Source organism: Corvus moneduloides, chromosome 28 (genome assembly GCF_009650955.1).
Source record: "Corvus moneduloides isolate bCorMon1 chromosome 28, bCorMon1.pri, whole genome shotgun sequence".
Classification (NCBI taxonomy): domain Eukaryota; kingdom Metazoa; phylum Chordata; class Aves; order Passeriformes; family Corvidae; genus Corvus; species Corvus moneduloides.
This window is the reverse complement of record NC_045503.1, coordinates 3,753,473-3,774,927: the sequence shown is the minus strand read 5'-3', so window position 1 is coordinate 3,774,927 and position 21,455 is coordinate 3,753,473. Positions and strand designations below refer to the sequence as shown.

General features: G+C 64.8%; 1 protein-coding gene across 1 annotated transcript; it reads right to left on the bottom strand.

The window, feature by feature from the left end:
- Nucleotides 1-1,238: 1,238 nt before the first annotated feature.
- Nucleotides 1,239-20,836, bottom strand: FCHO1 (FCH and mu domain containing endocytic adaptor 1). The gene is given in 29 exon segments (XM_032092440.1): nt 1,239-1,508; nt 2,770-2,934; nt 3,030-3,094; nt 3,993-4,192; nt 4,277-4,409; nt 5,210-5,365; nt 5,471-5,582; nt 5,661-5,766; nt 7,037-7,155; nt 8,759-9,170; nt 9,172-9,356; nt 9,442-9,533; nt 9,634-9,676; nt 9,773-9,835; nt 14,548-14,572; nt 14,645-14,823; nt 14,914-14,968; nt 15,052-15,073; nt 16,166-16,238; nt 16,315-16,359; nt 16,453-16,549; nt 16,634-16,732; nt 17,700-17,804; nt 18,670-18,822; nt 18,902-19,043; nt 19,134-19,208; nt 19,305-19,396; nt 20,045-20,119; nt 20,780-20,836. Coding segments are annotated over 28 exon segments (3,063 nt in total). The 5' UTR covers nt 20,072-20,119; nt 20,780-20,836; the 3' UTR covers nt 1,239-1,485.
- Between the last annotated feature and the right edge of the window lie 619 nt (nt 20,837-21,455).

Below are 21,455 nucleotides of genomic sequence, written 5' to 3'. Positions count from 1 at the left end.
TCCCCAAACCATCCCGGACCCCTCTGCTCTGCCAAGAGCCAGAAATCCCCCCCTGGAAAGCCCCCCAACCACAGAGTCTAGTGGGACAGGGATGGATCCACGGATCTTGGGTCCCCATCCGAGGTGGTGGCACCATCCCAGAGCCAAGAATTCCCCTGGAGAGCCTCCCTGGACTCCTCGCTGCAGAGCCCGGGGGGACAGCGACAGATCCAGGTGGTGGCACCATCCCAGACCCCTCGATGTCACCAAGAGCCACCAAACCTCCCCGGAGACACCCCCTTGGTGCAGAGCCAGTGCCACCCTCACAGCCGGGGACATCCCAGGGACCCCAGGATCCCACGGGAATCCTCCCAGTGGGACAGGGACACATCCAGGCGGTCCCTACCCGAGGTGGTGGCACCATCCCAGATCCCTCGATGCCACCAAGAGCCACCAACCTCCCTGAAGACACCTCCAAGGTGCCCAGAATCCCCAATCCCTTGGTGCCAATCTCACACCGGAGCCAGGGACACCCCGGTGACACCCAGGATCCCGTGGGAATCTCCCCCCTGGAGGTGCCACCCGCCCCCCACCCCTTTGCCCACCCGCCCAGGGCACCTCGGCACAGCCCTGCCAGCCCTCCCTGCCTCAGTTTCCCCGCGGGGAGGAGCCGCCGGCGCCGTTTCCAAGGAGCTCCAGGAGGGCTGGAGATGGGATGGGATTGGATGGGATCCATGGGATGGGATGGGATCCATGGGATGGATGGGATGGGATCAATGGGATCCATGGGATGGGATGGGATGGGATTGATGGGATGGGATGGGATCCATGGGATGGGATGGGATTGATGGGATGGGATCGATGGGGTGGGATCGATGGGGTGGGATGGGATTGATGGGATGGGATTGATGGGATGGGATCGATGGGGTGGGATCGATGGGGTGGGATCGATGGGGTGGGATGGGATGGGATGGGATGGGATGCGATCCATGGGATGGGGTGGGATGGGATTGATGGGATTGATGGGATTGATGGGATAGGATAGGATGGGATGGGATCCATGGGATGGGAAGGGATCCATACGATGGGATGGATGGGATTGGATGGGATGGGATGGGATAGGATCCATGGGATGGATGGGATGGGATGTGATTTATGGGATGGGATCCATGGGATGGGATTGACGGGACGGGATTGACGGGACGGGATTGACGGGATGGGCTCCGTGGCAGGAGGGAGGCGGGAGCCGGCGGGGGCAGTTTATTAGAAAATAAAATGTTTAATAAAAGAGCAGCTCCTGCTCCCTTCACAGCACAGGGGAAGGCGGCGGGGGGGAGCAGGAGACAACGTGGGGACAGCGACAGAGCGGGGACGGGGACAGGAGGAGGAGGAGGAGGAGGAGAAGGAGGAAGAGCCCCCTCCCCAGCCTCCCTCCATCCAGTGTTTTCCAGTTCACACAACCACAGGAGAAGCCCGGGGGGGCTCGGGGGGGCGCTGGGAGGCGGCTCAGGACCCCGCCAGGTAAATCCCTGCGGAGGAAAGGTGGGCAGGGAGGAGGGAACGGCCCCACCAAAGGACGGGCACTGCCCAGCGGCCGGAGCACGGTGCCAGCACCGAACTGGGTGACCTCAGGCGTTGGCCGGTGAGGGGGGGAAAGGAGTTTGGGGGGGGGGGTGGGGAGGGGACCCACGCCCCCTCAGGATCGTGGAGAGCATGGAAGGGACCCTCTGGAAAGGGATCTCAGCACCCCGGGGTCATGGGGAGCAGGGAGAGAGCCCTGGGGATGGGACCCCCGAGCAGCCCAAGGGGAAGGAAAGGGACCCCTGTGTGCTCCTGGGAAGGGACCCCGAGCAGGAAAGCGACCCCCGAGCACCCCAAAGAGCAGGGGAAGGACCCTCAGTACCCCAGAGAAGGGAATATGAGCACCCCAAGGGGCAGGGAAAGGACCCTCAGTACCCCAGAGAAGGGACTCCAAGCACCCCAAGGGGCAGGGAAGGGACCCCCGACCAGGAAAGGGACCCCTGAGCATCCCAAGGGGCAGGGAAGGGACCCCTGAGCACCTCAAGGGGCAGGGAAAGGACCCTCAGTACCCCAGGGAAGGGAATCCGAGCACCCCAAGGGGCAGAAAAGGGACCCCAGAGCACCCCAAAGAGCACGGAAAGGACCCTCAGTACCCCAGAGAAGGGAATCTAAGCACCCCAAGGAGCAGGGAAGGGACTCCCGAGCAGAAAAGGGACCCCAGAGCACCCCAAAGAGCAGGGAAAGGACCCTCAGTACCCCAGGGAAGGGACCCCGAGCACCCCAAGGGGCAGAAAAGGGACCCCAGAGCACCCCAAAGAGCAGGGAAAGGACCCTCAGTACCCCAGGGAAGGGACTCCGAGCACCCCAAGGGGCAGGGAAAGGACCCTCAGTACCCCAGAGAAGGGAATCTGAGCACCCCAAGGGGCAGGGAAGGGACCCCCGAGCACCCCAAGGGGCAGGGAAAGGACTCTGAGTACCCCAGAGAAGGGAATCTGAGCACCCCAAAGGGCAGAAAAGGGACCCCCGAGCACCCCAAAGAGCACGGAAAGGACCCTCAGTACCCCAGAGAAGGGACTCCGAGCACTCCAAAGAGCACGGAAAGGACCCTCAGTACCCCAGGGAAGGGACTCCGAGCACCCCAAAGAGCACGGAAAGGACCCTCAGAACCCCAGGGAAGGGACCCTCTGTTCCCCCAGGACCCAGGCGATGGGGAGAGGACCCCGCACCCCCCAAGGCCGTGGGGACGGGACCCCCCTTCCCGGGCCGTACCTGTCGCAAACCTCTTCTTGACCAGCGACATGCGGTACCCGGCGCCCGCCAGCTCCACCTCCACCCCCGACAAGGTGCTGCCCTCGCTGCTGAACTGGGCGGCCACGGGACTGGGCTTACTGGGCCCCCCCAGGGGCTCCCAGCTGGCCGACAGCCGGCCACAGCCTGGGGGGACAGCGCAGGGGTCGGGGGGCGGGGGTCGGTCGGGACTCGGAGCCCCCCGACCCCGTGTCCGCCGAGCAGGGCGGGCCCGGCCTCACCTCCCTGCCCCGGGGCACCGGGCACGTCCAGCAGCTTCCAGAGGAGCCGCTTCTCCTCCAGGTTCCTGCCGGGATAAGGGGGTGTCCTCAAGCCCCCCACGCCCCCAAAATCCACCCCTTTCCAGCCAGCCGCACCTCTCTGCCTTCCTTACCCCAGCAGCGTCCCCGGTTCCCGGCTCAAGGTTCCCTTTTCCAAGCTCAGCATTCCCATTTCCCACCCCAGGGTCCCCTTCTCCCACCCTGGGGGGATTTAGGACCCCCCTCCTGTGTTTCCCATGCTAGGGAAAGTTTGGGATCCCCCTGGGGGTGTCCAGGATCCCAGATCCTGCGTTTCCCACCCTGGGCAGGTTTGGGATGCGTTTCCCATCCTGGGAGGGCTCAGGACCCCCAGCCCTGTGTCCCCTCCCTCTGGGGGATTTTGGGACCCCAGATCCTGTGGCCCCCCCACCCTGCGAAGGTTCAGGACCCCAGACGCTCCATCTCCCACCCTGTCCAGGTTCAGGATCCCAGATCCTGCATCTCCCACCCTGGAAGTGCTGGGGACCCCCAGCCCCGTGTCCCCTCACTCTGGGGAGGGAGTCTGGGACCCCCAGCCCCGTGGCACGCACCCTGCGAAGGTTCTGGACCCCAGACCCTGCATCTCCCACCCTTGGGGGGTGTTCAGGACCCCAGACCCTGCATCTCCCACCCTTGGGGGGTGTTCAGGACCCCAGACCCTGCATCTCCCACCCTTGGGGGGTGTTCAGGACCCCAGACCCTCCATCTCCCACCCTTGGGGGGTGTTCAGGACCCCAGACCCTCCATCTCCCACCCTTGGGGGGTGTTCAGGACCCCAGACTCTCCATCTCCCACCCTTGGGGGGTGTTCAGGACCCCAGACCCTGCATCTCCCACCCCATTCAGGCTCAGACCCTCCCACCCCGATGCGGTTCAAGCCCCCCACTCTTCCTCCCTTCCCCGTTACCAGCTGGCCGCGGGCTGCAGCCGCAGGTTGGTCAGGGGCTCCTCCACGGGCAGCAGCACGTGGACGTTGGCGAGGGGCACGGGCAGTGCCAGGGCGGCCGCGTTGTAGCCGTACTCCACGCTGACCCGCGTGGCACCGGGCGCGCAGTCCCAGCGCACGCAGAGCCGCAGCGGCGCCGAGCCGGGGCCCAGCCGCGAGAACTGGGGCACATCGGGGGCCAAGAGGGGGTTTAGGGGGGCACTGAGACCCTCCCGTGCCCAGGAGGGGTCCCCCGAAGGGCTCACCTGGTACTTGAGCAGAGCCACGTTGTAGTAGGAGGCGGCCGGGCTCTGCTCCGCCTGTTTCTGCAGGTGCCCGGTCAGCGCTGCCATGTTCAGCCAGAAGTCCTTGGTGCTGGGGTCACTCTGGGAGGGGTCGCTGGGGGCACGGGGGAAGAGGGGCAGCAGGGTCTGGGTACCCCCAAAACTCAGCAGCCCGGTACCCAGCTCCAAAGCAGCTCCACAGGATGCCCAGACCGCTGGGATCCCAAAAACTCAGCTCCCCATCTCTGCACCCCCCAGCTCCCAGGATGCCCAAAAACCCCAAGAACCCCAAAAACTCAGCTCCCCATTGCTGCATCCCCCGGCTCCCAGGATGCCCAGAACCCCAAGAACCCCAAAAACTCAGCTCCCCATTGCTGCATCCCCCTGGCTCCCAGGATGCCCAAAAACCCCAAGAACCCCAAAAACTCAGCTCCCCATTGCTGCATCCCCCGGCTCCCAGGATGCCCAGAACCCCAAGAACCCCAAAAACTCAGCTCCCCATCTCTGCACCCCCCCGGCTCCCAGGATGCCCAAAAACCCCAAGAACCCCAAAACTCAGCTCCCCATCTCTGCATCCCTCAGCTCCTGGGGGCATCCCCAGGAAAACAGGGACACTCTGGACCCCAAAACCCAAAACCCATCACTTCACCCACCCCTTCCCAAAGTCCCTGCATCCCCCAGACACCCCAAAACCCAAAACCCATCACTGCACCCACCACTTCCCAAGGTCCCTGCATCCCCCAGACACCCCAAAACCCACCCTGTGTCTCTCCTGTACCCCAAAACCCATCTCCATCACTTCACCCACCACTTCCCAAGGTCCCTGCATCCCCCAGACACCCCAACACCGCGCCCCCCCCAGGTTCCCCACCCTCTCCCGGGCTGTCCCCGCGGGCTGTGGCCGTGTCCCCGCACCTGTAGAGCAGCTCGGCGTTGGGCAGGAACTGCTCGATGGCGCCGGCGTTGAGGAGGCGGAAGCTGAGCACGGGAGGGGCCGCGGTGCCGCTGAAGACGCGCACGATGCCGGCGGGGAAGGACATGGTCAGCTCCCCCGTCACCTTCACCAGGCAGCTGCCGGGGACACGCCGGCGGTCAGCGGATGACCCAGGCAGGACACGGCAGCCGGGGGGACCCCCGGGATCCCTCCTCGCCCCTCCCGGTCCCCCCCCCCCGTACCTGTCGGCGTCGCGCCCCTTGAAATAGGCGTGCACGTACTCGGTGAAGGCGGTGGCCACGGGCAGCGCGTCCTGCGAGCCCAGCACCACGGGGCTGGGACCGCGCGATAGCCCTGGGGAGGGGGCAGGGGGGTCAAAGAGCGGCTGGGGCTCCCCCATCCCAACCCCTCCAACATCCCCCCGGCACCCACCGAGCGCCGGCGGGGCCACGGCGAAGAAGCCGCGCTCGCCCAGGCTGGCGGGCGCCGAGTGCGAGGGGCCGCAGCTCCAGGAGGGCGAGGGGCTCAGCGAGCGCGACTGCGGAGGGAAGGCGGGGGGCGCGTGGGTGCGTGTGCACCCCCGGATTCCCAAATCCCGCATCCCTGAATTCCCAAATCCCGCATCCTCTGCACCCCCGGATTCCCAAATTCTGCATCCCCAAATTCCCAAATCCCGCACCCCTGAATTCCCAAATCCCGCACCCCTGAATTCCCAAATCCCGCATCCCCTGCACCCCTGGATTCCCAAATCCTGCACCCCCAGATTCCCAAATCCTGCATCCCTGAATTCCCAAATCCTGCATCCCCGAATTCCCAAATCCTGCATCCCCTGCACCCCCGGATTCCCAAATTCTGCATCCCCAAATTCCCAAATCCTGCATCCTCTGCACCCCTGGATTCCCAAATCCTGCACCCCTGGACTCCTAAATTCTGCATCCCCAAATTCCCAAATCCTGCATCCCCGAATTCCTAAATCCTGCACCCCTGGACTCCCAAATCCTGCATCCCCAGATTCCCAAATCCTGCATCCCCAGATTCCACATACGAGCATCCCTGCATCCCCGGATTCCCAAATCCTGCATCCCCAAATTCCCAAATCCTGTGTCCCCAAATTCCACATACGAGCATCCCTGCATCCCCCGAATTCCACATATGAGCATCCCTGCATCCCCAAATTCCCAAATCCTGCATCCCCGGAATCCCAAATCCGGCATCCCCGAATTCCCAAATCCTGCACCCCCGAATTCCACATACGAGCATCCCTGCACCCCTGAATTCCCAAATCCTACATCCCCAAATTCCCAAATCCTGCGTCCCTGCACCCCCGAATTCCCAAATTCCTGCGTCCCTGGCTACCCCTGCATTCCCAAATCCTGCGTCCCCGAATTCCCAAATCCTGCGTCCCCGCATCTCCGAATTCCACATCCCTCCGTCCCTGGCTACCCCTGCATTCCCAAATCCTGCATTCCCAAAATCCCTGAATTCCACATCCCGGCACCCCTGCATTCCCAAATCCTGCACCCCTCACCCCTGAATTCCCACACCCTATATCCCTGCATTCCCAAATCCCGCATCCCCAAACTCTATATCCCTGCCCCCGCCATTCCCGAAGTCCCGAATCCCTGAATTCCCACACCATCACCCCCCCTCTCCCCTTGCCATTCCCCAGGGAATCTTCCTCCCACTGCCCCCTCCCCGGCGCTGCCATTCCCATACTGGGAGCACTGGGAAGCCGGAGCCTGTCTGACCGCCCCTCCCGGGGGTCCCCCAGCCCGGGGGTCCCCGCGCCCCCCGGCCCAGCCCCGCACCAGGTCGCTGTTGCTGCCCGCGGCCGGCCCGGCCGGCGGCCGCTTCGTGCGGGAGCGGCGCGGGGGGGCCACGAGAGGAACGTCCCGAGGGGCTGCGCTGGGCCAGGGGGGGGCAGAATCTGGGGGGCACAAAGGGGAGGGGGTGAGGAGAGAGCCCCGACACGGCAGGACCGCCGCCCCCCCCCAGGGATGCGGGACCCCCGCCCCGCCCGGGATCCGGGACCCCCGCCCCGCCCGGGATCCGGCAGGGTCAGAGGTGCCGTGAGTTGGGCAGGGCTCAGCGCGGCTCGGGTGGGGCGGAGTTGGGGGTGATGGGGGGCAGAGTTTGGGGAAATTGGGGGGCAGAGTTTGGGGAAATTGGGGGCAGAGTTGGGGGTCACTGGGGGCAGAGTTGGGGGTCATTCGGGGCAGAATTCGGGGTCATTGGGGGGCAGAGTTTGGGGTAATAGAAGGGCAGAGTTTGGGGTCATGGGGGGCAGAGTTGGGGGGTAATGGGGGGCAGAGTTGGGGGTTATTGGGGGGCAGAGTTGGGGGTCATTGGGGGAAGAGTTTGGGGGTAATTGGGGGCAGAGTTGGGGGGTAATGGGGGGCAGAGTTGGGGGGTAATGGGGGGCAGAATTCGGGGTCATTCGGGGGACAGAGTTGGGGGTCATTGGGGGGCAGAGTTTGGGGTTATTGGGGGGCAGAGTTTGGGGTAATAGAGGGGCAGAGTTTGGGGTCATTGGGGGCAGAGTTTGGGGAAATTGCGGGGCAGAGTTGGGGGTCATTCGGGGGGCAGAGTTGGGGGGTAATGGGGGGCAGGGTTAGGGGTTATGGGGGGGCAGAGTTTGGGGTCATTGGGGGAAGAGTTTGGGGGTAATTGGGGGCAGACTTGGGGGTTATTGGGGGGCAGAGTTGGGGGTCATTGGGGGAAGAGTTTGGGGGTAATTGGGGGCAGAGTTGGGGGGTAATGGGGGGCAGAATTGGGGGGTAATGGGGGGCAGAATTCGGGGTCATTCGGGGGACAGAGTTGGGGGTCATTGGGGGCAGAGTTTGGGGTTATTGGGGGGCAGAGTTTGGGGTAATAGAGGGGCAGAGTTTGGGGTCATTGGGGGCAGAGTTTGGGGAAATTGGGGGGCAGAGTTGGGGGTCATTCGGGGGGCAGAGTTTGGGGTCATTGGGGGCAGGGTTAAGGGTTATGGGGGGCAGAGTTTGGGGTAATGGGGGGAAGAGTTGGGGGGTAATTGGGGGCAGAGTTGGGGGTCATTGGGGGGCAGAGTTTGGTGAAATTGGGGGGCAGAGTTTGGGGTCATGAGGGGCAGAGTTGGGGGTAATTGGGGCAGAGTTTGGGGTCATGAGGGGCAGAGTTGGGGGTAATTAGGGGCAGAGTTTGGGAGTAATTGGGGGCAGAATTGGGGGTCATGGGGGGGCAGAGTTACGGGTTATGGGGGGCAGAGTTTGGGGTCATTGGGGGGCAGAGTTTGGGGTAACTGGGGGAAGAGTCTGGGGTCATTGGGGGCAAAATTCGGGGTAATGGGGGGCAGAGTTCGGGGGTCATTGGGGGGCAGAGTTTGGGGTCACTGGGGGGCAGAATTCGGGGCAATGCAGCGCAGGGTTAGGGGTTATGTGGGGCACATTTAGGGATAATAGGGGGCAGATTTAGGGGCAATGGGGGGGCAGATTTAGGGGTCATGGGGGGGCAGATTTAGGGGCAATGGGGGGGCAGCTCCCCCTGCCACTCACCCAGCTCCGACAGCAACGGGGGTGTCCTCGCCGTGCCCCCCTCGCTCAGCCTCACCCCCGGCCCTTGGCAGGTCCAGGGAGAGGGGCTGGAGGACTCCCCCCCGCTCGGGGGGGCCGGCGACGAGGACGAGGAGGAGGCCGAGTTGGAGGAAGGACGCGTCGGGGGGGGCTGCTCCCCCCCGGGGCTGCGGGGTCTGCCCCAGGCCGGGGGCTCCCCAAAAGGGTCTGGCGAGGGGGCTTCTCGCGGGATGGGGCCGCTGAGGCAGCGGCTGCGGCCCCGGGGCGCGGCCCCCCCGTCCCCCCAGAGCCCCTCGGTGCCGGGGCCGCTGAAGACGGCGAAGTTGGGGGGCTCGGGGAGGCGGCCGGAGGGGCTGCGGGGCCGGGGGGCCCAGGCGCTGCTGGCGGGGGGGGGGCAGCGGCGGGTCCGGTTTGGGGAGGGGGCTCTGCGGCGTCCCCGGCTGCGGGGTCCAGGGCCGGGAGTCCGGGGAGGGTCCGGGCGCGGGGTGTGAGGGCGAGTCCAGCCCCGAGTCCTCCACGTTCTCCGGGGACGAGGACGAGAAGGGCGACGAGGACGAGGTGAGGACGTAGGCGCGGGGGGCTGCGGGACAGCCCCGGTCAGAGCGTGGCCCCCCACCCCACCCCACCCCAAAGGGGGGTCCCCGTCCCGCACCCCAAATCCTCACCCGGGAATTCCTCCGCTTCGAACGCCGACTCCAAGGGGGGCCCGAAGAGAGCGGCCGAGGGCAGCGTGTCCTGGGGGGGCTTCCCGGGGCCGCTGGCACAGGGGCAGAGGGGGTGGCTCAGAGCCTGCCCGGGATCCCCCAGGGATGGGGGGTGACCACCCCATGGCACCCCAAACCCCCCCTGCCCCGTACCTGTTCACCGGCGCTGCCGGGAGACCCCTCCCCACGCTGTCACCTGCGGGGAGAGGGGACACCGCGCTGCATCCTTGGGGACAATGCCAGCACCCCTCGTGTTCCCCCCACATCCCCAGGACCCCCGGCCCAGCCTCACCCGCCGGCAGTGTCCCCTCGGGGTCCGTGTCACCCGAGGCCGGGGTCAGGGATGCCGCGTGTCCTGCGGAGGGATGTCACCATGAGGGAGCCACGGGGAAGCTCTGGGGTGGCTCGGGAAGGGTGGGGTGTCCCCAGGGGTCGGCAAGTGGACAGGGAATGGGGCTTAGGAAGGGTGGGATGTCCCGAAGGATTGGGTTTAAGGAAGGGCGGGACTGTCCTCAAGGAAGGGGGGGTCAGGAAGGATCGGACGTCCCCAAGGAACGGGTGTTGGGAAAGGGTGGGATGTCCCCAAGGAGTGGGTTTAAGGAAGGGTGGGATGTCCCCAAAAATGGGGTTCAGCAAGGATGGGATATCGCCAAGGAATGGGTGGCAGGAAGGGTGGCATTGTCCCCAAGGAAAGGGAGTCAGGAAGGATTAAAGGTCCCCAAGGAATGGGGCTCAGGAAGGACGGGATATCCCCGGGGAGAGGGGCTCAGGAAGGACGGGATATCCCCAAGGAATGGGGCTCAGGAAGGACGGGATATCCCCAAGGATTTGGGCTCAGGAAGGACGGGATATCCCCAGGGATTGGGGCTCAGGAAGGACGGGATGTCCCCAAGGAATGGGGCTCAGGAAGGACGGGATATCCCCAGGGAATGGGGCTCAGGAAGGACGGGATGTCCCCAAGGAATGGGGCTCAGGAAGGATGGGATATCCCCAGGGAGAGGGGCTCAGGAAGGACGGGATATCCCCAAGGATTTGGGCTCAGGAAGGACGGGATATCCCCAAGGAATGGGGCTCAGGAAGGACGGGATATCCCCAGGGATTGGGGCTCAGGAAGGATGGGAGATCCCCAGGGATTTGGGCTCAGGAAGGACGGGATATCCCCAAGGAATGGGGCTCAGGAAGGACGGGATATCCCCAGGGAATGGGGCTCAGGAAGGACGGGATATCCCCAAGGAACGGGGCTCAGGAAGGACGGGATATCCCCAGGGAGAGGGGCTCAGGAAGGACGGGATATCCCCGAGGAATGGGGCTCAGGAAGGACGGGATATCCCCAGGGAGAGGGGCTCAGGAAGGACGGGATATCCCCAAGGAATGGGGCTCAGGAAGGACGGGATATCCCCAGGGAATGGGGCTCAGGAAGGACGGGATGTCCCCAAGGAATGGGGCTCAGGAAGGACGGGATATCCCCGGGGAGAGGGGCTCAGGAAGGACGGGATATCCCCAGGGATTGGGGCTCAGGAAGGACGGGATATCCCCAGGGAATGGGGCTAAGGAAGGACGGCATTGTCCCCAAGGATTGGGGCTCAGGAAGGACGGGATATCCCCGAGGAATGGGGCTCAGGAAGGACGGGATATCCCCAGGGAATGGGGCTCAGGAAGGACGGGATATCCCCAGGGAGAGGGGCTCAGGAAGGACGGGATATCCCCAGGGATTGGGGCTCAGGAAGGACGGGATATCCCCAGGGAATGGGGCTCAGGAAGGACGGGATGTCCCCAAGGAATGGGGCTCAGGAAGGACGGGATATCCCCAGGGATTGGGGCTCAGGAAGGACGGGATATCCCCGAGGAATGGGGCTCAGGAAGGACGGGATATCCCCAGGGAATGGGGCTAAGGAAGGACGGCATTGTCCCCAAGGATTGGGGCTCAGGAAGGACGGGATATCCCCAGGGAATGGGGCTCAGGAAGGACGGGATATCCCCAAGGATTTGGGCTCAGGAAGGACGGGATATCCCCGGGGAGAGGGGCTAAGGAAGGACGGGATATCCCAGGGATTGGGGCTCAGGAAGGACGGGATATCCCCAGGGATTGGGGCTCAGGAAGGACGGGATATCCCCAGGGATTGGGGCTCAGGAAGGATGGGAGATCCCCAGGGAATGGGGCTCAGGAAGGACGGGATATCCCCAGGGATTGGGGCTCAGGAAGGATGGGAGATCCCCAGGGAATGGGGCTCAGGAAGGACGGGATATCCCCAGGGATTGGGGCTCAGGAAGGATGGGATATCCCCAGGGATTGGGGCTCAGGAAGGACGGGATATCCCCGAGGAATGGGGCTCAGGAAGGACGGGATATCCCCAGGGATTGGGGCTCAGGAAGGATGGGATATCCCCAAGGATTGGGGCTCAGGAAGGACGGGATATCCCCAGGGATTGGGGCTCAGGAAGGACGGGATATCCCCAAGGAATGGGGCTCAGGAAGGACGGGATATCCCCAGGGATTGGGGCTCAGGAAGGACGGGATATCCCCAAGGAATGGGGCTAAGGAAGGACAGGATGTCCCCAGGGATTGGGGCTCAGGAAGGATGGGAGATCCCCAGGGATTTGGGCTCAGGAAGGACGGGATATCCCCAATGATTTGGGCTCAGGAAGGACGGGATATCCCCGAGGAATGGGGCTCAGGAAGGACGGGATATCCCCAAGGAACGGGGCTCAGGAAGGATGGGATGTCCCCAGGGACTGGGGCTCAGGAAGGACGGGATATCCCCAAGGATTGGGGCTCAGGAAGGACGGGATATCCCCAGGGAGAGGGGCTCAGGAAGGACGGGATATCCCCGAGGAATGGGGCTCAGGAAGGACGGGATATCCCCAGGGAGAGGGGCTCAGGAAGGACGGGATATCCCCAAGGAATGGGGCTCAGGAAGGACGGGATATCCCCAGGGAATGGGGCTCAGGAAGGACGGGATGTCCCCAAGGAATGGGGCTCAGGAAGGACGGGATATCCCCGGGGAGAGGGGCTCAGGAAGGACGGGATATCCCCAGGGATTGGGGCTCAGGAAGGACGGGAGATCCCCAGGGATTGGGGCTCAGGAAGGACGGGATATCCCCAGGGAATGGGGCTCAGGAAGGACGGGATGTCCCCAAGGAATGGGGCTCAGGAAGGACGGGATATCCCCAGGGATTGGGGCTCAGGAAGGACGGGATATCCCCGAGGAATGGGGCTCAGGAAGGACGGGATATCCCCAGGGAATGGGGCTAAGGAAGGACGGCATTGTCCCCAAGGATTGGGGCTCAGGAAGGACGGGATATCCCCAGGGAATGGGGCTCAGGAAGGACGGGATATCCCCAAGGATTTGGGCTCAGGAAGGACGGGATATCCCCGGGGAGAGGGGCTCAGGAAGGACGGGATATCCCAGGGATTGGGGCTCAGGAAGGACGGGATATCCCCAGGGATTGGGGCTCAGGAAGGATGGGAGATCCCCAGGGAATGGGGCTCAGGAAGGACGGGATATCCCCAGGGATTGGGGCTCAGGAAGGATGGGAGATCCCCAGGGAATGGGGCTCAGGAAGGACGGGATATCCCCAGGGATTGGGGCTCAGGAAGGATGGGATATCCCCAGGGATTGGGGCTCAGGAAGGACGGGATATCCCCGAGGAATGGGGCTCAGGAAGGACGGGATATCCCCAGGGATTGGGGCTCAGGAAGGATGGGATATCCCCAAGGATTGGGGCTCAGGAAGGACGGGATATCCCCAGGGATTGGGGCTCAGGAAGGACGGGATATCCCCAAGGAATGGGGCTCAGGAAGGACGGGATATCCCCAGGGATTGGGGCTCAGGAAGGACGGGATATCCCCAAGGATTTGGGCTCAGGAAGGACGGGAGATCCCCAGGGAGAGGGGCTCAGGAAGGACGGGATATCCCCAAGGAGAGGGGCTCAGGAAGGACGGGATATCCCCAAGGATTTGGGCTCAGGAAGGACGGGAGATCCCCAGGGAGAGGGGCTCAGGAAGGACGGGATATCCCCAGGGAATGGGGCTCAGGAAGGACGGGATATCCCCAGGGATTGGGGCTAAGGAAGGACAGGATGTCCCCAAGGAATGGGGCTCAGGAAGGACGGGATATCCCCAGGGAATGGGGCTCAGGAAGGACGGGATATCCCCAAGGATTGGGGCTCAGGAAGGACGGGATATCCCCAAGGATTTGGGCTCAGGAAGGACGGGATATCCCCAGGGATTTGGGCTCAGGAAGGACGGGATATCCCCAGGGAATGGGGCTCAGGAAGGACGGGATATCCCCAGGGATTTGGGCTCAGGAAGGACGGGATATCCCCAGGGATTGGGGCTCAGGAAGGACGGGATGTCCCCAAGGAATGGGGCTCAGGAAGGACGGGATATCCCCAGGGAATGGGGCTCAGGAAGGACGGGATATCCCCAAGGAATGGGGCTCAGGAAGGACGGGATGTCCCCAAGGAATGGGGCTCAGGAAGGACGGGATATCCCCGGGGAGAGGGGCTCAGGAAGGACGGGATATCCCCAGGGACTGGGGCTCAGGAAGGACGGGATATCCCCAGGGAATGGGGCTAAGGAAGGACGGGATATCCCCAGGGAGAGGGGCTCAGGAAGGACGGGATATCCCCAAGGAATGGGGCTCAGGAAGGACGGGATATCCCCAATGATTTGGGCTCAGGAAGGACGGGATATCCCCAGGGATTTGGGCTCAGGAAGGACGGGATATCCCCAGGGAATGGGGCTAAGGAAGGACGGGATATCCCCAGGGAATGGGGCTCAGGAAGGACGGGAGATCCCCAGGGATTGGGGCTCAGGAAGGACGGGATATCCCCAGGGAATGGGGCTCAGGAAGGACGGGATATCCCCAGGGATTGGGGCTCAGGAAGGACGGGATATCCCCGAGGAATGGGGCTCAGGAAGGACGGGATATCCCAAGGATTTGGGCTCAGGAAGGACGGGATATCCCCAGGGAATGGGGCTCAGGAAGGACGGGATATCCCCAGGGATTGGCTCTCAGCCTCGATGCCACCCCCCAGGCTGCCACGCGCCCGCGGTGCCGCTTACGGGACGCCTGCCTCCTGACGGTGCCCTGCAAGGGAAGGCGACAGGGCTGAGGTGATCCCGGGAATCCCGGGAATCCCCGCGGCCCCGCCAGGCTCACCCCGACGCCGGGGGCCAGGATGAGATTTCCCACGGTGGCCTTGAGCTGCTCCACGGTGGCCTCGGCGCTGCCGGACGCTTCCCGCGGCTGCACCGGTTTGATGTGGACGTAAAACTTGCGGGGCTCGTCCTCATCGTAGTCGGAATCGCTGGAGGAACAGCCGGGATTCTCCGCCTCGCCTGAGCCCCCCCGTCAAGGCAATTCCCGGTTGGAATTTCCCCTTGGATCCCCCAAAAAGCCCCACTTTTCCCACGGCATCCCAAGGATACTGCGGGCGATGTCCGGGCGCACGGTGAATCCGTCCTCGTCCACCTCCGGGCAGCCCTGCGGGGACACGCTCGGACATTCCCAGTGCTCCCAGTTTGGGAATGGTGGCGCTGGGGTAGGGGGGGCACTGGGACACTCACGAGGTCGTTATCCGGAGATTCCCTGGGGAATGACGGGGGAGAGTCAGGTGCTGGAGCGGGGGAGGGGTGTGGGATGTGGGGATGCGGGAATTGGGGGATGTGGGAATTGGGGGATGCGGGGATGCGGGAATTGGGGGATGTGGGAATTTGGGGATGCGGGGATTCAGGGATGCAGGGATGTGGGAATTCGGGAATGCGGGGATTCGGGGATGCGGGAATTTGGGGATGCGGGAATTCGGGGATGCGGGGATGCGGGAATTGGGGGATGTGGGAATTGGCGGATGCGGGAATTCGGGGATGCCAGATGCAGGGATATAGGATTCAGGGATGTAGGATGCAGGACTTAGGAGTGCAGGGATGCCTGGATCCGAGGACAAAGGGATGCAGGAATTCTGGATGCAGGAATGTTGGATTGAAGGAATGCCAGGATGCAGGAATGCAGGGATGCCGGCATGCCGGGATGCAGGGATCTAAGGATGCTGGGATGCAGGATATGGGATGCAGGGATGCAGGGATCTAAGGATGCCAGGATGCAGGATATGGGATTCCGGGATGCCAGGATGCCCCGATGCAGGAATGCCAGGATGCAGGGATCTAAGGATGCTGGGATGCAGGGATGCCGGAATGCAGCAATGCCGGGATGCAGGATATGGGATGCTGGGATGCAGGAATGCCGGGATCCAGGGATGCAGAGATGCAGAGACGTAGGGATGCAGGGATGCCAGGGATGCAGGGATGCCAGGGATGCAGGAATGCAGGATATGGGATGCTGGGATGCCGGGATGCAGGGATGCAGGGATGCAGGGATTCAGGATATGGGATGCTGGGATGCAGGGATGCCGGGATGCAGGGATGCCAGGGATGCAGGGATGCCAGGGATCCAGGGATGCCAGGGATCCAGGGATGCTGGGATGCAGGAATGCTGGGATGCAGGAATGCTGGGATGCAGAGACGCAGAGACGTAGGGATGCAGGGATGCCAGGGATGCAGGAATGCAGGATATGGGATGCTGGGATGCCGGGATGCAGGGATGCAGGGATGCAGGGATTCAGGATATGGGATGCTGGGATGCAGGAATGCCGGGATGCAGGGATGCTGGGATGCAGGCTCTTACACAGCATCACGCTCCCGCTCCTTACGGCTCAAGCCCGGGATCCGGAACGCTTTGCTCCGGCTCCTCTTGGGTCCTGGGAAAAGCGGGAACAGGGTGAGGAAGAGCCCCCCCAGCCCCCGGAATTCCCAGCTGGATGCGGACGTACTTGCCTTCCTGCGCTGGAGCCAGCCGGTACTCGTCGAAATCCAACGCTCCTGCCATGGAGAGCGGCATGATCCGGGATCATCCGGGATCATCCGGGATCATTTGGGATCCATCCCTGCCCAGGTGCGACCCCCCAGCCTCACCTGGCCGCTCTCTCCCCGTCCCCTTGCTCTCGGCAAACCTCCGGAGCAGCATCTCCGTGCCGATGTTCTCCACGTTCTGCTTGAATTCCTCGTGGACCTGGGGTGGGGGAAATAGGGAAGGGGACATGAAATAAAGAGGGAAAACGGGAATAGGGAGGGGGTCACCCAGCTGGAGACTCACCTGGCCGATCTGGACGTGGGTGTCCTCCACGGAGTGGGAGTAGGAGCCGATGAGCCCCTTCATGTGCCGCAGGTGGGCTTCTTCCACCTCCTGGAAGTGCTGGAGTGGGGAAAAACGGGGGGTCAGGAAGTGGGGGATGGCCCCAGGGATCGGGAGGTAGGCAGGGAAGGGGGTTTGGGATGGGTGGGATGTCCCCAGGTGGAGAGGGAAGGGGGTTTGGGATGGGTGGGATGTTCCCAGGTGGGCAGGGAAGGGGTTTGGGATGGGTGGGATGGCCCCAGGTGGGCAGGGAAGGGGGTTTAGGATGGGTGGGAGGGCCCCAGGTGGGCAGGGAAGGGGTTTGGGGTGGGTGGGATGGCCCCAGGTGGGCAGGGAAGGGGTTTGGGATGGGTGGGATGGCCCCAGGTGGGCAGGGAAGGGGGTTTGGGATGGGTGGGATGGCCCCAGGTGGGCAGGGAAGGGGTTTGGGATGGGTGGGATGGCCCCAGGTGGGCAGGGAAGGGGGTTTGGGATGGGTGGGATGGCCCCAGGTGGGCAGGGAAGGGGTTTGGGATGGGTGGGATGGCCCCAGGTGGGCAGGGAAGGGGTTTGGGATGGGTGGGATGGCCCCAGATGGACAGGGAAGGGGGTTTGGGATGGGTGGGATGGCCCCAGATGGACAGGGAAGGGGGTTTGGGATGGGTGGGATGGCCCCAGGGATCACCATGCGGACAGGGAAGGGGTTCAGGAAGAGTGGCAGTGTCCCCAAGGCTTGGCACAGCCAGGGTGGCACATTCCCAAGGGACAGCATCCCCAAGGAATGGCGCTCAGCCAGGCTGGCATGTCCCCAAGGAGGGTGGCACGTCCCCAAGTGCCCACCCCTTCCCAAATCCCCTCAGTGCCCACCCCTTCCCAAATCCCCTCAGTGCCCACTCCCTTCCCAAATCCCCTCAGTGCCCATCCCCGCCCCGCCCAGCGGTGCCCAAATCCCAGCGGTGCCCATCCCTGCCCTGCCCAGCGGTGCCCAAATCCCCTCAGTGCCCATCCCTGCCCCGCCCAGCGGTGCCCAAATCCCAGCGGTGCCCACCATGGCCGAGTCCAGCATGCGCTGCTCGAAGTCGGCGCGGGCAGCGTTGTATTTGTCCACCGCCCTCCGCAGCGCCTCGCCCGCCTTCCGGGACTTCAGCTCCGCCTGTGCCACCGGCCGGGGACAGGGCACAGCCAGGAGAATGACAGGGATCGTCAGGGAGGGGACAGGGAGCACCCAGAGGGGACAGGGAGCACCCAGAGGGGACATGGAGCACCCAAGGAGGGGACAGGGAGCACGCAGAGGGGACAGAGACCATCCAGAGGGGACATGGAGCACCCAGAGGGGACAGGGGCCATCCAGAGAGGGGACAGGGGCCATCCAGAGGGGACAGGGAGCACCCAAGGAGGGGACAGGGAGCATCCAGAGGGGACAGGGACCACCCAGAGAGGGGACAGGGACCACCCAGAGAGGGGACAGGGGCCATCTGTGAGGAAGACAGGAGCCATCAGGGAGGGGACAGGGATCATCAGGGAGGGGACAGGGACCATTCAGAGGGGACAGGGATCACCAGGGAGGGGACAGGGACCATCAAGGAAGGGATTAGGGACCACCCAGGGGGACAGGGACCACAGGGAGGGGACAGGGATCATCCACAAGAATGATAAGGACCATCCAGAGGGGACAGGGATCACCAGGGACAGGACACGGACCATTCAGAGGGGACAGGGATCACCAGGGAGGGGACAGGGACCTCCTGGGGGGGACAAGGATCACCAGGGAGGGGACAGGGATCACTGTGGGACAACAGGACCATCAAGGGAGGCTCAAGACTCACCAGGGAAGGGACAAGGACCACTAAGGGGAGGGGGGGTGGTGAGAGGGACCACAGGGAGGAAGAACAAGAACCAGTGCGAGGGGACAGGGACCGCTGAAGGGGACTCGGGAACGGAAGGGACAGGAAGACAGACACCACCTGAGGGGACACAGGGACCACCTGAGGGGACACAGGGACACTCGGGGCTGTCACCTTGTCGATCTCCTTCTGGCTGGTGCCCTCCTTGCGCAGCCGCTCGTACTCCTGGCACTTGCTGTGGTAGCTCTCCTTGGACTTGGGCAGCAGCTGGGCCACCCCGTGCAGCAGCTGCACGGCTTCCAGCGTCCCCGACACCTCCTCCTTGGACTGGGAGGGGACAGCGGGCTGGGCTGGCGTGTCCCGGGACATCGGGGAGGGGACAGGATGGAGGAGGGGACCGCGGTACCTTCTTGTGCACCCGGCCTTGCTCCTCGCCGTAGCGCGAGATCTCCTTGATGAGGTCGTGCAGCTTCTTCATCAGCTCCAGGTGGCACAGGGCCAGCTTGTCCGAGGAGATGCGGAAAACCTCCCAGAGCGGCGCAAAAGTCCTGCATGGAGGCCACGGCAAGGGTCACCGGGGTCCCCAAAGCCACCTCGAGGTGCCCCGGACCCCTCCCTGATGAGACCCCGCCCCGTACCCCAGCTGGGTCCCGTTCGTGGCCATCTTCGACAGCTTCACCATGGCCTTGGCGTAGTTCTCCTCGATGGCAGCCCTGGGGGGGGTGCGGAGGGGGCTTTGGGATGGAGCCGGGGTTCTGGGGACACCCGCAGGGGTTCTGGGGACCCAGGTTGTCCCCAAGCCCGGGTACCTCTCCCGGACGAAGTCGGCGAGCTCCTTGGTGGAGATCTGCCCGTGCTTCATGTTGTGGTAGAGGACGTCGAAGCCGTGGTTCTTCTCGCCCTGCCGGGGGTCGTCCCCACCCTCAGATCCCAAATCCCAAGGGACCCACACCCCCTTTTCCCTGGGACCACCGGGAGCACCACGAGCAGCGTTTGGAGTGACCCAACCCCCCCCCCCCCCCCAAATTGGGGCGCTCAGCCCCCCCCAACCCCACCCAGAACCAGCCCCGGGGGCTCCCTGGGGTGCAGGGGGCAGGAAGGGCTGGGCTGAACCCCAAACGCCCCCGGGGTTATTTTGGGTGCTGTCCCCCCCCACCCACAAAGAGGTTTCCCCTCAGCCCCACCCCCCCTCCCGCACCCGCCGGGCTGGGGGTGCAGGTGAAGCCGCAGGGGAAACTGAGGCAGGAGGAAGAGGAAGGTGGTGGCAGCTGCCAGACGAACCGGGAAGCCCCGACCACGCGACTTCCGTCCCCCCCCTCCCCAACCTGGGGACCCCCATGGAGGGGGGGGGGAGGGGGACAGCGATGTCACCGCAGCTGGGAGACCCCCGGACACCCCCCAATTAATTAATGAACAACATTAATGAAGATGCCAGGCCTTGAAAATTCACCTCCCCCAAGGGTGGGGGGGGGGGAGGGAGGGGAGGAGGGGTCTCTGCGGTGAGCCCAGAGGGGTGGGGGGCACCCAAGGGTGGGGGGTCCGGGCTTACCCAGAAGTGCTCGGTGAAATAGGACATCTTGGATGGGGAGGGGGGTGAGGACCCCGCAGCTCAACTCCCGCCGCCCTGGGGGGACACCGGGACCTTACCGGGGGGTGGGGGGGGGCTCAGCGGGGTCCCCACCCCCACCGGCACCCACCCGTCTTTATCAATTTTCCCGGGAAAACGCAGGCCCGTGACTATGGAAACCGCGGGACATCCCCCCCCCCCACCCACCACAGACCCCTCCCCAAGGTGAGTGCGGCACCCCGGGGTGCCGGTGGGAGATGGGGGGGCCACCAGGGGGGCCCCCGGGGCGGCGCTGGGCCCGACACCAGATACGCAGATAAATAATAAATGAGCGGCTGCTGCGTGCGGCGGCTGCTCCCACACCCGGCCGTGCCCGTGCCCCCCCCAGGCCCCCCCAAAAAAATCCCCCCAAAACACCCCCGCACCACCCGGGGAACCCCCGCCCTACACAAGAAAGGATCCCAGTGTCCCGACCACCCCAAATGTGCCGTGCTGGGTGGGGGTCCCCAAGCAGAGCAGCCCCCCCCCCCCACCCACCCCAGCACTCAGTGGGGTGACCCCCAGATGTGCCCCCCACCCCGGGTTGTGCCCCCCAGCCCTGGCTGTGCCCTCCCCCGGCCCCGCTGCCCATCATGCACCGGAGAAAAACAGGAAACCCCAAAAATTCGCGCCCGGTTGGCGCCACCGGGGGAGGCCCCCCCCGGCTCCCCGACTCACCCTGGGCTGTTGCGGGGCTCGCGGGGCCCCCCCGAGCATCCTCGGCGTGCCGGGGGTCTGGGGGGGATTAAAGGGGGGGTCAGAGCCCGCTGCAGCCCCCCTAAAACCCGCTCCGAGCCCCCCCCCGGGCTCCCCGGTCCCTCCGCACGGGCTCAGCCACCTGTGTCACGAGCGGGGCGGGCTCAGCGCGGCCCCCCCATTTCCCTCCTGTCGAAGTTGGGGGAGGGGGTGGGGGAAGCTGGGAGGGGTCGGGGGGTGCTCAGGGCCCGCAGGACCCCCCCCACCCCACCCCCGCCGGTGCCGAGCGGCCGCAAACGCCACGAACGCGCCGCCGGCCAAAGTCCCCGCTGGTGGCCGCGGCCACCGAGTCCCCGAGCGGGACGGGGGGTGCGGGGTGGGGGGGGCTGCGGCAGGGTCACCCCAAGGACCCCTCCCCCCCCCCGCGCCCCGAAACCCGGCGGCTCTGGCCACACGCAGCCGTGACCTTCAGCGGGGCGCGGGGGGCGCGGGGACCCCCCCGGAGGATGCGGGGGCAACGGGGAGGGGGCCCGGTTCGGGAAGCGGGGGGGGGCTGCGCTCCCCCAAACCCCCGGGGAACGGGAGGCACCGCGGGGGGGTCGGGGTGTGCACCCCTAAAATTAAAAAGGAGGGAAAGCGCCAAACCGAGCCCTGCACC